Here is a 13262-nt window from a genome sequence, read left to right as displayed (position 1 = left end):
CTTGAACTTCAGTAGGCTTACATCAGCTCTCTAGGAATTGGGAAGAGGAAGAAGAACCAAATGTCCACGGGCAGGTTCTAGCGTGCTTTTAATTTTATACTGAACATTTGAGTACTCTGGAGGCTGCAGTTGCTAAATGTTGATAGATCATATCAGTGCAGTGTCTGAGGGGCACAGAAGTGGTATGGTAGGAATATTGCTTCTACCTAATAATTTATCAAGCAGTCATTTTAACAGGTCCTAGTATAGTGTTCAGGGCATCCATCCTGATTGTGATGCCATTTGTGGAACAGAGGTAAAAACTGCAGCACAGCATATATTGGTCTGTAAAAGCAAATGCTACTGCAGTTAAAATGTCTGTAGAGAGGCAGCTGAGGCCCCTAAACAATGTGCTAGCGCTGTATAGGAGAGGACTATTTTTCAAGAGCACAACAGGAAAATACATGACTACATTAAAACCTTTTCACTTTTTCAACATTGTACCCTTTGATTTCATAATTTCCAATTCTATTTTAACTCTGAAACCTGTACTTCAGCTAATTCATATTTCATAGAAATTTCAAAGAGACCCTTCAGACGTTTAATAAGTGGCATTTCTTTTCAAGATCTTGCACACAATATTAAGTGGAGAAATCTCTCTTTTTTCTTTTAATCCTTAGAAAGAGTATAGAAAAGATTTGGAAGAAGGGATGAAAGGAAAAGGAATGACAGTGTTTGAAGATACACCAGATTTGATTAGAGTGAAAAACGCAGCTCAGATACTAAATGAGGTATGTTATGCTAGTCAAAGTTATTGAAGTTCACTCTTTATGTTGTACTCAGCTGAAAGTATTCCAATTTTTTTTTACATAATCACAATGAAATACGTAAGTATTGAAATTAAGGCTATTTCTGTTTTGCTTGAAGAATGTAGAAAAGCTCCGGAAAAAAACAACTTATGACAAATATTTCATATTTTCAGGCAATTAAAAGGTCGATGGAAATTGTTAGTGCGGTCAGTAGATACAGCATTTAAAACTGCATTCATTTTTCCATCTATTTATTTGTTCAGGTAGTGTAATTAATACTGTAATGGAAAAAGGGTTGACTGTTAATGGACTTGTAAAGAAAAGTCAATGAAATAATTTTTGAGTTTTTTGGAATCACGTACCTACTATCTGAAAATAAATATCGGTAATGACTGCCAGACATCTTGGGAAGATCTTTTATGCCAACAAACTATTCTACTTGTAAAAACCTTTTTCCAAAAGTAGAGTAGCTCCTGAAGAAATGGATTTTCTTGAGCCTGCGGTTCATCCAATGCAAACAGACAGGTGGAGGCTCCTTCCAGAGTATATTTTTAGAACTGAACTTTGGTATTAACTGTGTTGGTCTAAGTTGCTCTGGAGGTTACGTGGAAGCACGTTAAGTGTGCAGTCTACTCCTTTGTGAAGGGCTGGGAGTGGACGTGGAGTACTCTTTGATCTGTGTACTGTTTCTTGAAGACCACCCTGAGGAACTCGTGTGCTTGGCAAGCCTGTGTGCTCAGCAGAGCTGCAAGCTCCAAAGCTGGCACGGCTGCAGCTCCTGTGGATGAGCTTGCACAGGCTGCCTGGGAAGCAGCAGTGGGGCTGGAGGGTGTGGGGAGGGAAGAGAGAAGGCAAAGCTCGTGCTGCACTTCATGCCTTCGGGGAGTCATTCTTTCAGAGTAATATATATACTTATTTTATATATTTATGTATTTTATATTCATTTAATACATGTGTGTGTATATATATGTTTATTTGCACACATATACATACATAGCCGTAAGAACCAGAGGGAATGCCATGCATAGGGCCAATCTGACCAATGTAAAGAAGTGCAGGAATATATAGCTGTAACTCCCAGGATTATCTTTTCCTTGGTGTTTTACACAATATGAAGCTGGGACTAAACATCTGCTATTCCACCTTTAGCAGAGAGGAAGTGAGGGATGATGTCTTCTCACAGGTTAACTTACACTTTTTACAAAAAACTGTGGTTTGTGAAGTAGAGAGTTGTTTTATCCTGTTTATTTCCACATCAGAGTGACACAGAGATGGAAGACTGAAAGTCTTTTTGCTCTTGTTCTTGTAAGTGGTCAGACCATTGCATTGAGTAGAAGGATATTTTCCTTCTTTTTTCTAATTAGTCTTTTGTACTAATGTACAACCTAAAAAATAATTAACAAACAAGAAAAGTAAGAAGGATTTTTTTAATGGTATGTATTTATTTTGAAAAAAGTACCTGATTTCCACTGGCAGATATAAACTAGAATAGAAGGAGTGATTACTACTGTAGTAGCAGAAATAGCACTGCCTGAGAATCTTTTAATTTTTTATTAAAAAAAAGTACAACTATCGTATACAATATTTCAGTATTACATTTTAATATCATTTGCTGATGAACAAGAAATATATCCTTGCTTGGATAAGCTGAAGATGAAATACTCATTTTGTTTCCTGGTTATTGGTTATTTATAATTTATGTTGTGAAGAAAAAGCACCAATCATGGATGAGTACTGCCACTTGCCTAATGGCTGTGGTTCAGGAAAGACCTATTAAATGAATAAATTACAACTTCCTGCTCTGAAAGTTCGCTGGAAACAATTCTGTGTGGTATTAAATTTCTAACATGTAGTCTTTTCATAAATAAAATATTTTCTTAAAAGTAAAATGTATTTCAATTAGGCTGGCACCAAGTACCAGCTTATTACACTAGGTTCTGCAGAGCTAAACTTCCCCTTTACTTTAGAGGATAATTGTAGCAAGCTGTAGGGACTGATTTCCCCCCACCCTCTGCCAAATTAAAAATTCAGTGGTAGAGTTTTGTACATTCAGTGAATATCTCCTCAAGTTTTCCTCCTGTAGTTTGTTGTGTGTTTTCCTGACAAAAGCTTACCAAGAGTCTTGAGAGTTGAGACTCTTAACTTGAGATTTTTGATTGACTCTAAATCTTAAAATTGGATCTCTTGTGCAAAAATCTGCCTGTAACTCTCTGGCTATTGTGAACGTAAGGCATGAAGTTTTCTCTTCACAGAAACACTACAAGAAAGACCTGGAAACTGAAATTAAAGGGAAGGGCATGCAAGTTGGTCCAGATACTCCTGAGATAAGACGAGCCAAGAAAGCTTCTGAAATTGCAAGCACGGTCAGTACTGTACCCGGTGCAAGCTTTCCATTTGACAGAATGCAACAAATTATTGTCGTTGAGAACTCCAGGTGATGACCAATCTAGGCAATAGCAATACCACCAATTTCACCAAATACCTAATCTTTTGAGCTGCATAGAGTCTAAAAGTTGCATAATCAGCGTACAGGGGGAAAGTTAAGACTTCCCAGAACTTTGACATTTCCATCATCTTTTGCAGGTTGCACTTGTTCCTCATGAACCACGCCTGGCCTGGGCTGTGTTCAGTAGCTGCGGGCCCTACTGCTTTTAGGTCTAAATAGCTGCTTTAGTTAGGGCCAAATGATAAACAGGGTTAGAGAGATGCTAAAGCCTTATGACCCCAGTCTTGCAAAGCACAGCCAAGGGGGAAAGTCTCGTGTACATGTATCTGTGATTGCAGCTGCCAAAGCTGCAAAGAGAGGTAGATGTGAAAGGCTACATCAGATTTGAAGTAAGCAGTCCGTTAAAATAATTTTTTAACTGGTCAGCAGCTACAGCATAGGTGTCTCGTAGATAGATCCTACAGAGCTAATGCTGTTGAATCAAAAGTTATTTGGTGTTTTAAGAATGCTGTTCAGTGGAATCACACAGATTAAAGTAGGAACAATTTAAGAATTTGGCTGTCAGACATGTGAGTATTTCCAATGCTATTCTTTTCAGAAAGAATACAAGAAGGACTTGGAGAATGAAATTAAAGGAAAGGGAATGGAAGTGGGCACGGATACCCCTGATATACAACGAGCCAAAAAAGCTTCTGAAATTGTAAGCCAGGTGAGTACAGAATGAATCTCTTCAGATAACTTTGGAAGTAAACCACAATGAGATGTTAAAAACATAAAATTTTCTCAAATGTACTTGGGCTAAAAGGAATAAACAGTGCACAATAAAAACATTAAATTAAAGAAATGGAAGAATTCATTTTAAAGTGTGACTAGTGCTATCAGAGTGGCTTTGAAGACAGCATGTACAAATAACTGTAGGATTAGTTACGGTTTTTTTTCCTTCTTTTTTCTTCAGAAAGAATATAAAAAGGATCTGGAGACTGAAATTATAGGAAAAGGGATGCAAGTTGGCCCATATACTCCTGAAATACAACGGGTCAAAAGGGCTTCAGAAATAGCAAGCCAGGTAGGCATACTTCAAAGGCTGAATGTTTTAATTATGTGTAACAATGAGTGCTTGACATATATTGCTCAAAATATTTCTTCTCTAGCTCTGTAGAGGCTTTCATACCTGTATTAAATTAATTTACATGTAGTAAAAGTCTTACTGCCTGATTCGTATTTGTATTTAGGCCTGTCATGCCATGTAAATTGAATTTAATTGTTTACATCTACTTGCAGGTCTTTTTACATTACCTAATGAGAAGGTTATGCAAATCCTGACAGTGAAAGGAAAATATATAGTATATATGGGAAAGTATTATATATATATATATATAAAAAATATTTTTTCAGTGTGGGACACAGTGTCAGGTGTCCCACACCCAAAATGATAATAATATCATAGAGGAGAGAGGTTGAAATAAATACTGTACAAGGATGTTGAGGCTCATCAGCAAGAAGCATCTTTTGTTGCAGTTTGGATATTCTGAGCCCAGGAAAGCAGGAAACAGACATTTTAAAATTATTTTTCAGAAAATGTACAAAGATGAAGCAGAAAAGATGCTCTGTAACTATTCTGCTGTCCCAGACACTCCAGAGATGGAGAGGATAAAAAGTACTCAGAAAAACATCAGTTCAGTGAGTAATAGTGCTTCTCTCTTTGCTTACAACTTTTCAGATATTTTTGAGTTTAAATAGGCTCTCTTGTGCTGCAGCATGAAATAGGGAACTTATGAGTAAATATCCTTTGAATTATTTGCATAATTTTCCTGGCAAAAGCTGTATCACTCATTTCTTTCAGTAAAAAAAATACCCAGCTTTTCTAGGTGTGACACTGTTATTTTGAGTTGCTAAACCACTTATACCACCTTGCCAAGCCACAGTTATTTTTAAATGAAGATTTTTTTTTTTTTTTTCCATCAAGCCCCAGGAAGTACTTTATTTAAAAGGACAAAAAAATCTAAGGCTTGTTACTGTGCGTATAAGATTTTTCATCTGTTTCCTATCATATGTACAGAACATCAAGATTAGGGTATAAAATTAGAACAGATCAGGTTTCATAAATATGTATGTCTAATGATTTTATGTTGTACTGGATATATTTTTTAATTTTATGCTAGATTTAAGTTTCAGTTTATCCCTAAATATAAATTATGAGCTTAGATTTCTAAAATTGCCTAGTTTGGGATGCACTCAGTTCCATTTCCTTTTTTGGCCCATTAATTCTGCTGTTTGTAGTTCTGGCTTTGCTTGTAATATAACAGAGAAGAGAAGAGGAGTAAATATAGCCTCCGGAACCAAAGACTGTCCAGTTAATGTTTTTTTTATGGCAGACTAAGTAATACTAATAAAGCCAATGATTTGAGAGAAAGGAATATAAGTTACTTAAATATTTTAGTATTATCTGACACAGATGTTGTTCTTTAACTTAAGAGATATTTTCAGCTTCCCCAACTCCACATGAGTACAAAGTCAATTAGTTTCTCTCAAGGGTGTTTACCTGCAGCTATCCCATATCACTCCAGCTTCACTAGGGGAGTAAGAGCCTGCGGGGAGAGGAGAGAAGAAAAGTCTCGGAGGCTCCTCTAGGCAGTGGTCTCTCCTGTAACGTCTTCCAGCTATTACCTACTCCTTTTCTTCATTCAGATGAGAGCAGCTGAAAGCTACATCTTTCCAATAGGAGCTGTTGACAGGCCTACTGGCCCCAATTTTGTTTCTTGTAATCTGTTGCCTCTTGGTTTTGAATGGTCCTCTGCTGTACGGTGTGACGATGATCAGCACCGTATCTCATGTCACTAGCATCCTAACATGCTACGCTGAAACTCCGTGTAACAGAGGGAGTCCAAGCTAGCCTCTACTAATCTGCTTTCCTCCCTGCTCCAGTCTTTGTTAGCTTTTGATGAAGTCCTCAAATAGGTCAGCAGGTCTGGCAGTGCAGACTCACTAACAGTTAGATACCAGGAATATAATAACCTTCCACTGCTTAATGAAGCCTTGACAAGCCTGTGACACATCTGAACCTCTTGCGGCCCTGTAGGCCAGTCTGAGCTTTCAGTGCCAAGGCTGACAATTATCGTCCTTGTTAGTGTACCAGACAATATGAAATAAAAATATTTTGTCTTTGAGGTGATTTGTACTTGCTTTATTTTGTGATCATTCGTTTTCTGTTTCTGAAATGGATCCTCCAAATGTAGGAAAGCAGTTTATAGCTGCGATTGAATTATCATTTTTTTTCTTTCTCTATGTTTTAATCTTTCAGCATTCTGTGCAATTTAGATTATAAAGGTAAGTTAATTTTTACTAAGTTAAGATATAGCTGGGAGCAGCCCCAATATAAAAAAATTAATGACCCCTAATAGGCTTCTGATTTTTGGAATTTGTCTCAAGTATTTTTCTGCCTTAAGGGACAAAAAAAGTGACTAGCTGTGCAGATAAGATCAGTGCTGCTTTTAGCTCACTAGCTCATTTGGCAGATGATTTACAATAGGATATTTACTGCACAGTCATCTCTTTCATAGAAAAATTCCCAGCTCCAACATTTTTTACCGCTCCCTCCTTGGTACAGGAGAAAAGTATATTTTAGTTCAGTCCACTATGTAAATCTTTCTAGCTTGTACTGACATGTTGGTGCAGAAGAATTTTCAAGTTCTTACTCATAAACTGTCTCTGTTCTCACATGGTAAAACAAAATTCTAAATTGTTAAAGGTTTTCTGAATAATTAAAAAATGAGTTGTGGACATAAATAATTCACTCTTCTCTAGAATATTTGACAGTACTAGTAACCCTAGGTTACAGAGGACTTCAAGAAGTAGGAGAAATGCATCAAGATTGATGTTTTATTGTTTGAGGTTTATTGATAGGAAAAAAAAGTTAAATAAATCTTGGTTTAAGAAAGGCAGAAATACTAAATGGTAAAGATTTATTTTACGAACTCCAGGATCAGACTTGTTTTTACACTACCAGCCTGGAAATACTTACTAGAATGGCAACAGCTGTGACACCAAATACTGAAATTCAAATAAAACTTCTTTAGGAGTTTTGCAGTGTGAACTGGTGCTCCATGGTTATTTACATTATAGAATATGGAATTTGTGGAGCAGTTATTTACTGTCTCTTTCAGTAACTTTGAATGACTGAGTCTACTGATGTGCTTTGTGTTTTATCCTTTACTGAAACAATTGAAATAGAGGGGAGAATTATATAAACAGCATGTATACCTTTTCAGAAGTGAGCTTTGTTTTTAGATGCAGTCCTCAGCTTTCTGGCTTGAACCCAGAAGTAAAAAATTGCGTGACTTGGATTGTAGCTCTGGCTGTTCTGGTTATTTTGTCAGGAATATGTCAATTTTCTAGTTTGTTAAATTAGAAATAATATCTGTTCATTTCTCAGAGTATTTTAAGATCTAAAGATTAAAAAACCAATTCAAATCTTGCATGTACATGCACGTTCAATTACATTGAAATGAATGAGATTACTCAAGCATAAAGTTGCATTTGTAAATGTTTATAGATTATGATCTAAATTTTAATATTATTTCCAAAGTTAAAACTATCATTACAAATACTTACAAATGTTTGAGGTCAGTCTAAAGGATGATAATAGATTATCTGGGTTAGAGTTGAAAACAAACAGAATGTTATTATAGTTATTGATAATTGGTCTGATTTATGAAAAATTAAAGTATTTGCTTTCTCAGCAAGATTTATAGTCAGACCAATTTGGAACTTGGAAAATTGCCCAGCCCTTTTATGAGAACTTGTACTTGCATTGCTAACAGTCTCATAATTACTTTTTCTTTTGGGGAAATGAAGGTGTTTTATAAGAAGGAAGTAGGAGCTGGCACAGCTGTAAAAGAGACTCCAGAGATTGAAAGAGTAAAGAAAAATCAACAGAATATTAGTTCGGTAGGTGTTATTAACATTAATTATTCTTATATGAGTAAATGGTGGTCAAATTCTTTTTCCATGTTGTTTTCATGTCACACATCTCATTCAAATACTGCTCCACTGGATTTTGGATATAGAGCTCCATTCTAGTAGAGTTAGAGCTCCACTCTAGCGTAGTTCTTCTGTGTCCAAAGATACAATTTCAAGCTGAAGCATCATGAAAAATAGGAAAAACTTTTAACTAAATATTTGAGGAAAGAGTTTTGTCTTTCAAGAGTGAGAAACATGAAATGTATTTCCTGGTATGACAGACTGAACAGCAGTTGTAATTTGCAATTTAGAAAAATATCATATCACAGAAAAGAAAATTTGTAAAGTTCCTGTAGAGTCCGCATGTATTACGTAGGGGTTGGTACAGTTTGCACTTCAAGAAGAGGAAAATTATGTCCAGACTCACAAATTATGTGAAAAGGTGGAGCGTTTGTGCCTCTTCACATGCTAATGACAAGTTGATCTGTGGATCTGATGAGACTAGTTCTGATCTGATGTTGTTTATCTATGGATGCCCAATGTCTTTGGCACTTTAATGGGCAACTACAAATAAAATATCAAAATTAGAGTTTTCTACAAGTAGAACATGCTCTTCTGATAAATTCGTGGCAAAACGTGGAAAAAGTGGAAAAGTGACTGCCAGCAAGAATACACTTCTAGCTGCATTGTTCACTTGTTTGGAATTTTTGGTGTGGAGTCCTCTAGGGCCATTTTTATGTTTGTGGCATGACTTTTCTGATGATTAGATGCTTTTTTAAAAATAAAGTTTGAAAGTAATGCATAGACATGACACTAGATTGTGTTTAAATATTAGTTGAAATCCAAATTAGGGACTCTGGACACCTATTCTACTAGAATTTCCTTGTTTACTGAGTAGTGTTAAATACTGCATTTCCCACCAAAGTAAGGTCAGGTAGGGAATTGAAAAACTCATATTTCCGTGGAATTTTTCTCTGCTCCATCCATCACTTTTCATCTTGTCATTTTGAGTCACAGTGCAATTTGAAGATTCAGTGCAAACTATCATGTGTCCTAGATCCTGAAATAGTGTTTCTGGTTGAGAAGCTGTAGGTTTTCTTATGAGGGTGATTTTTTTTTATTGTTGGTTTTTGGTTTTTTGGTTTGTTTTTTCCCCCCACCCTGTGCAGTTATGTTTTTTTTTTTTTTTTTTTTTTTTTAGCCAGATTTGTACTGGTGTTCTAGAAACAAAAACCTAATCTCCTGTTACCTGTGTGATTTCCGGTTCCACCCCGCCCCGCCACCCCCCCCCGCCTTTGAAAGTGAAATGGAAAAATAGTCTACAGTGCTCTTGCTGCTTTAGAAATCCTAAACAGTGATGAAGAGGGGAAAATGAAAGGTGGATCACTATGCTAGTGAACACACTTGAACAAAAGCATATAAAGAGAAACACAAAATGCATTAGTGGTTTAGTGGTATGATGTAAGTAGCATGGCCTTTACCTTGCTAGTCTGTGTGTAGGGTTAATATTTTACAAAAGATGTTTTATTACATGTAGTATACTTGAGATTACTTAAGTCTTGTATAATATTTATTAAAAGTGTAGAATGCCAAATTTAAAGGCAATGTGCAATAAAGTTTTAAATTATATGTCAGTAAGAGGGAAATTATATTGTGCAGTAAGAGGGGAAATTATATTGTGTAATTTACAGGAGTCCCAAAGGAGGGGTAAATTACACCAATTTTGACTACATTAGATTTAAACATTTTACACATATCTTTGAATTTAGCCAGAAGGACTTAGGACAGCTTTAAAACTATTTGCTGAGCTAAATGAAACTATGGAATGTGAAGCACATCTGCAGTGCAGAAAAACCCAGAACACCAAACCAAAATAACACTCACTGTACAACCAAACCATGCAAAAAAGTCCATTGCATCATGTTCTGAAAGTGATCAGATTCTTCCAGATGACATATATTGGAGACAAAGATCAGAACGGTCTGTTTTCAAATCCTAAAAAAACAAGGTGGTGACAGCCAAGGGGGTTGAGCTCATCTGACCTGTTGTGATGATTGGTTTGGAAGAAGCAGCCTCCTAAATAGTTGGAGTCAAGATCTCACAGAACTTTAAAAGCAAACATCAGACCCATGGACTGTAACTGAATCTGAACTTTTAAAATTTTAAAAAAACTTGGTTATATTGAGGGACAGGCAGGGCTGGACACAGCACTGGAAGAAAGCTTTTGGGGGAAGATTGTAATTGTGTTTTTGTTTGTGTGAAATCCATGAGGAAACCCCTGTGATATGTCAGTCAACACTACAAAGCTGGAGTCTGATTAAAACTCAAGTAATGGACATTTTGAAGCATTTTAAGGACTAGTAGCACTGCCAATTCTTAAGCTTACCTAATAGTCTCTATTAAAAGACCCTTTTTTCCAGTGGTTTAGTACTTCTGCCAGTCCTAAACTGTCTGGACTGAAATTTTCCAGTCCTGGTCTGTGCTTTGGGCTGGTTTGGTTTTATTTATTTATTTATAAATTTCAGCCAAAGCAACTTCCAAGTATGAGCTTAGAGAAAAACAAGTTATTTTGTCTGCGTTAAAAAATTTAGCACTCTCCACAAGTACCATGTCTTGGAGAAGAGTTGAAAATTGTCTACTAAGTGACATTTGGTACAGTGGATTTGGGAAAAAAGAGGCCAGGGGTGCGGAACAGAAAGTGTAGAAGGACTTGGTCAAAGCGGACAGGCCAAATGTGGGGAAAGACGGGCAGAGTGATGTGCTCCTGTGCATAGGTGCTTCCTTCCAGAAGAGCTGAAACAGAACCCAAGGTCGTTTAGACTCACCACTCCCTCGCCGTCAGCGTGTATCTGAGGTACTCTTGGTCAAATATTTTCCCTTTCTTTAATGATTGTGTCCACGGAGGTAACAAACTACAATTGTTCTCATGGGTTTGTGCAGTCAATCTAAACAAGCCACAAGGGGCTTAAGATGAAGGCACACAAAGGAATGTACGTTTGTAGTCTTTTAAATCATGAGAAATTGCCTCCCCAAGAGGTACCTTTAGCGAGTATTATTAAGGTCACTAAGTCAATACTCAAAAGCAAGAACCTGAATTCACATCCCCGTGTCTAGACCTGATGATCCATTGCCAAAGTATATGATTTTATACTTTGCCACGAAGGCGGACCTGCTCTGGTTTTCCGTTTTGCAAACTACAGTTCAATGAGAATTCTCATTTGAATGCAGGTGCTGTATAATCCTATGTTTTTAAAAATTATGTAGCCAGATCATCTGTTACTTGTCTGTGCTCTCTAGTAAAAATAGTACTTTTCCTTGTCACAATTCCCTTTTTCCTCATTTTGCAGCAAAATTAGTGAATTAATGGGTGTGAAAAACTCAGATGGTTTAGCGAGGAGCAACATAGAAAAGTTCCTGAAGAAATCAGTAATTCTGTCATCAAAACAGGACCTTAGAGCAGTTAAAAAAACCCAACAAACCCGTCAGTCATGGTCTGCACGCAAGCTACTCACTAAGTAAGGGTCATTGATTATGTGTAATGAATGAGGCAGAATTCTCTTGAGAAAAACAGCTTTTGGTAATAGATAAAGAAGATTATAAAGCACTTTATGAGGCATGGGATGAAGTAGTATAAAATATATCAAAAGCTGTATATGAGCATATTTGTACAAGGGGCAAAACTAAGGTTACATTTACATTAATTGTGTCATTTTCTGATTTTTGAGTCCTTGATTTTGCAGCCTTAAAATGTATTTAATAGAAGTTTGGTATGCCACATTAATATAAAACTGTACAAATCGATTCATTATGCTGTTCTCTTGTTCTTAAAGTACTTTTCCTTCCTTGAGTCTCGCTAATGAAAAATGTTTCCAACTATTATATATCACCGCACACACACTTTTGAATGTTTTTGTGAATTTTGCTGTTTTATTACCGTTATAAAGTAAAAGAAAGAATGCCATATCACTGTAAAGGATGGCATGGTCTACAAGTATTGTTTATTTTACAGTGGCATAAGAGATTTGGAGCTGAATGTGCTGAATACTGGACAAGTGTTTAGTAACAGACAGTGAGACAAAGACAATGCACAGATTTGTCCGAGATGACCCTTTTGAATAGCATATGGAAAACCAGAAAATATGATGCCTTTCTTTTTAGTACCACATCCACTTAACCTTACAATTCTTTCTCATTAAGTTGAATTCCAGTTTTGGTACATATGGTGTATAATTGAAGAGATTCTAGTTCTGTGCATCTTTCAAGTTATGGAGTCTACCATATCCAAACATACTGCTGTTCAGAAGAGATTAAATGTGGCAAAAGCAACAGTGAATATCTGACAGCATCTTCAAAGGCATCATCCATCCAACCATCTGCATTCTCCCTGATGTGTCTGTGTGTGTTTTTAGAGAACTTGAATGAGACGTTGAAGTCATCCACCCATTTAAGAACACATCTGTGAAATGTTTGGTTTCTGAAATGGACTGGTAGACTCCATAGCAAGATAATGGCAAGACCAAGTCATTGTCAGCGATGCAGATCTCCAAGTAGTATATGCAGCATCCCAGTTATCGTGAAGATAGCCACAATCCCATGTGACGTATATTCCCACTGTAAGAGTTTTAGGATACTAGACTTGTTATATGGACTCTCTGCTGCATTGTATCAAACAAGATGCATTGGAGACCCTAGCAGCCTGTTCCTTTTCAGGTCAATAGTGTTGATAGGTGTGGTCTAGCTGTGCAGTATGTGTAAGGGAGAGATTACAAAATGTTTGTTGTGTTTTAGTGCTTGTCTGTATCTTCTTTAAATTGCTAATATTTTGTAATATTTATTGTGCAGATTAAATACAAGGAGGAAGTTCAGCATGCAACAACCATTTCTGATCCACCTGAACTAAGGAGAGTTAAGGAAAACCAGAAGAATATTAGCAATGTGTGCCCCATTTTCATTGCTTGCACACTTCTCTCTGCTGTATTAAATGTGTTTGTGCCTCAGTGAATATGTCTGTGGTGTTTGTGCTAGTTCCTGTTTGTCCACAAAGACTAATTTAATCAATTAATGGTAAA

General features: G+C 36.5%; 1 protein-coding gene across 4 annotated transcripts in view; it reads left to right on the top strand.

Moving 5' to 3' along the window:
* The window catches only part of NEBL (nebulette), a 273965-nt gene that overhangs the window by 220678 nt on the left and 40025 nt on the right, over positions 1-13262 (top strand). The window contains exons 13-19 of one of the 4 annotated variants that reach the window (XM_050892025.1): positions 660-770; positions 3041-3151; positions 3833-3943; positions 4190-4300; positions 4810-4914; positions 8089-8181; positions 13036-13128. The exons of the other annotated variants lie outside the window; for them this stretch is intronic. Coding sequence (XP_050747982.1) covers positions 660-770; positions 3041-3151; positions 3833-3943; positions 4190-4300; positions 4810-4914; positions 8089-8181; positions 13036-13128 — 735 coding nt within the window. The remainder of the gene's footprint in view (positions 1-659; positions 771-3040; positions 3152-3832; positions 3944-4189; positions 4301-4809; positions 4915-8088; positions 8182-13035; positions 13129-13262) is intronic. 4 annotated transcript variants of the gene reach the window in all.

This window comes from Gymnogyps californianus, chromosome 2 (assembly GCF_018139145.2).
Source record: "Gymnogyps californianus isolate 813 chromosome 2, ASM1813914v2, whole genome shotgun sequence".
Taxonomy (NCBI): Eukaryota; Metazoa; Chordata; class Aves; order Accipitriformes; family Cathartidae; genus Gymnogyps; species Gymnogyps californianus.
Note: the sequence above shows the minus strand (reverse complement) of the source record. Positions and strands in the feature narration are given on the sequence as shown.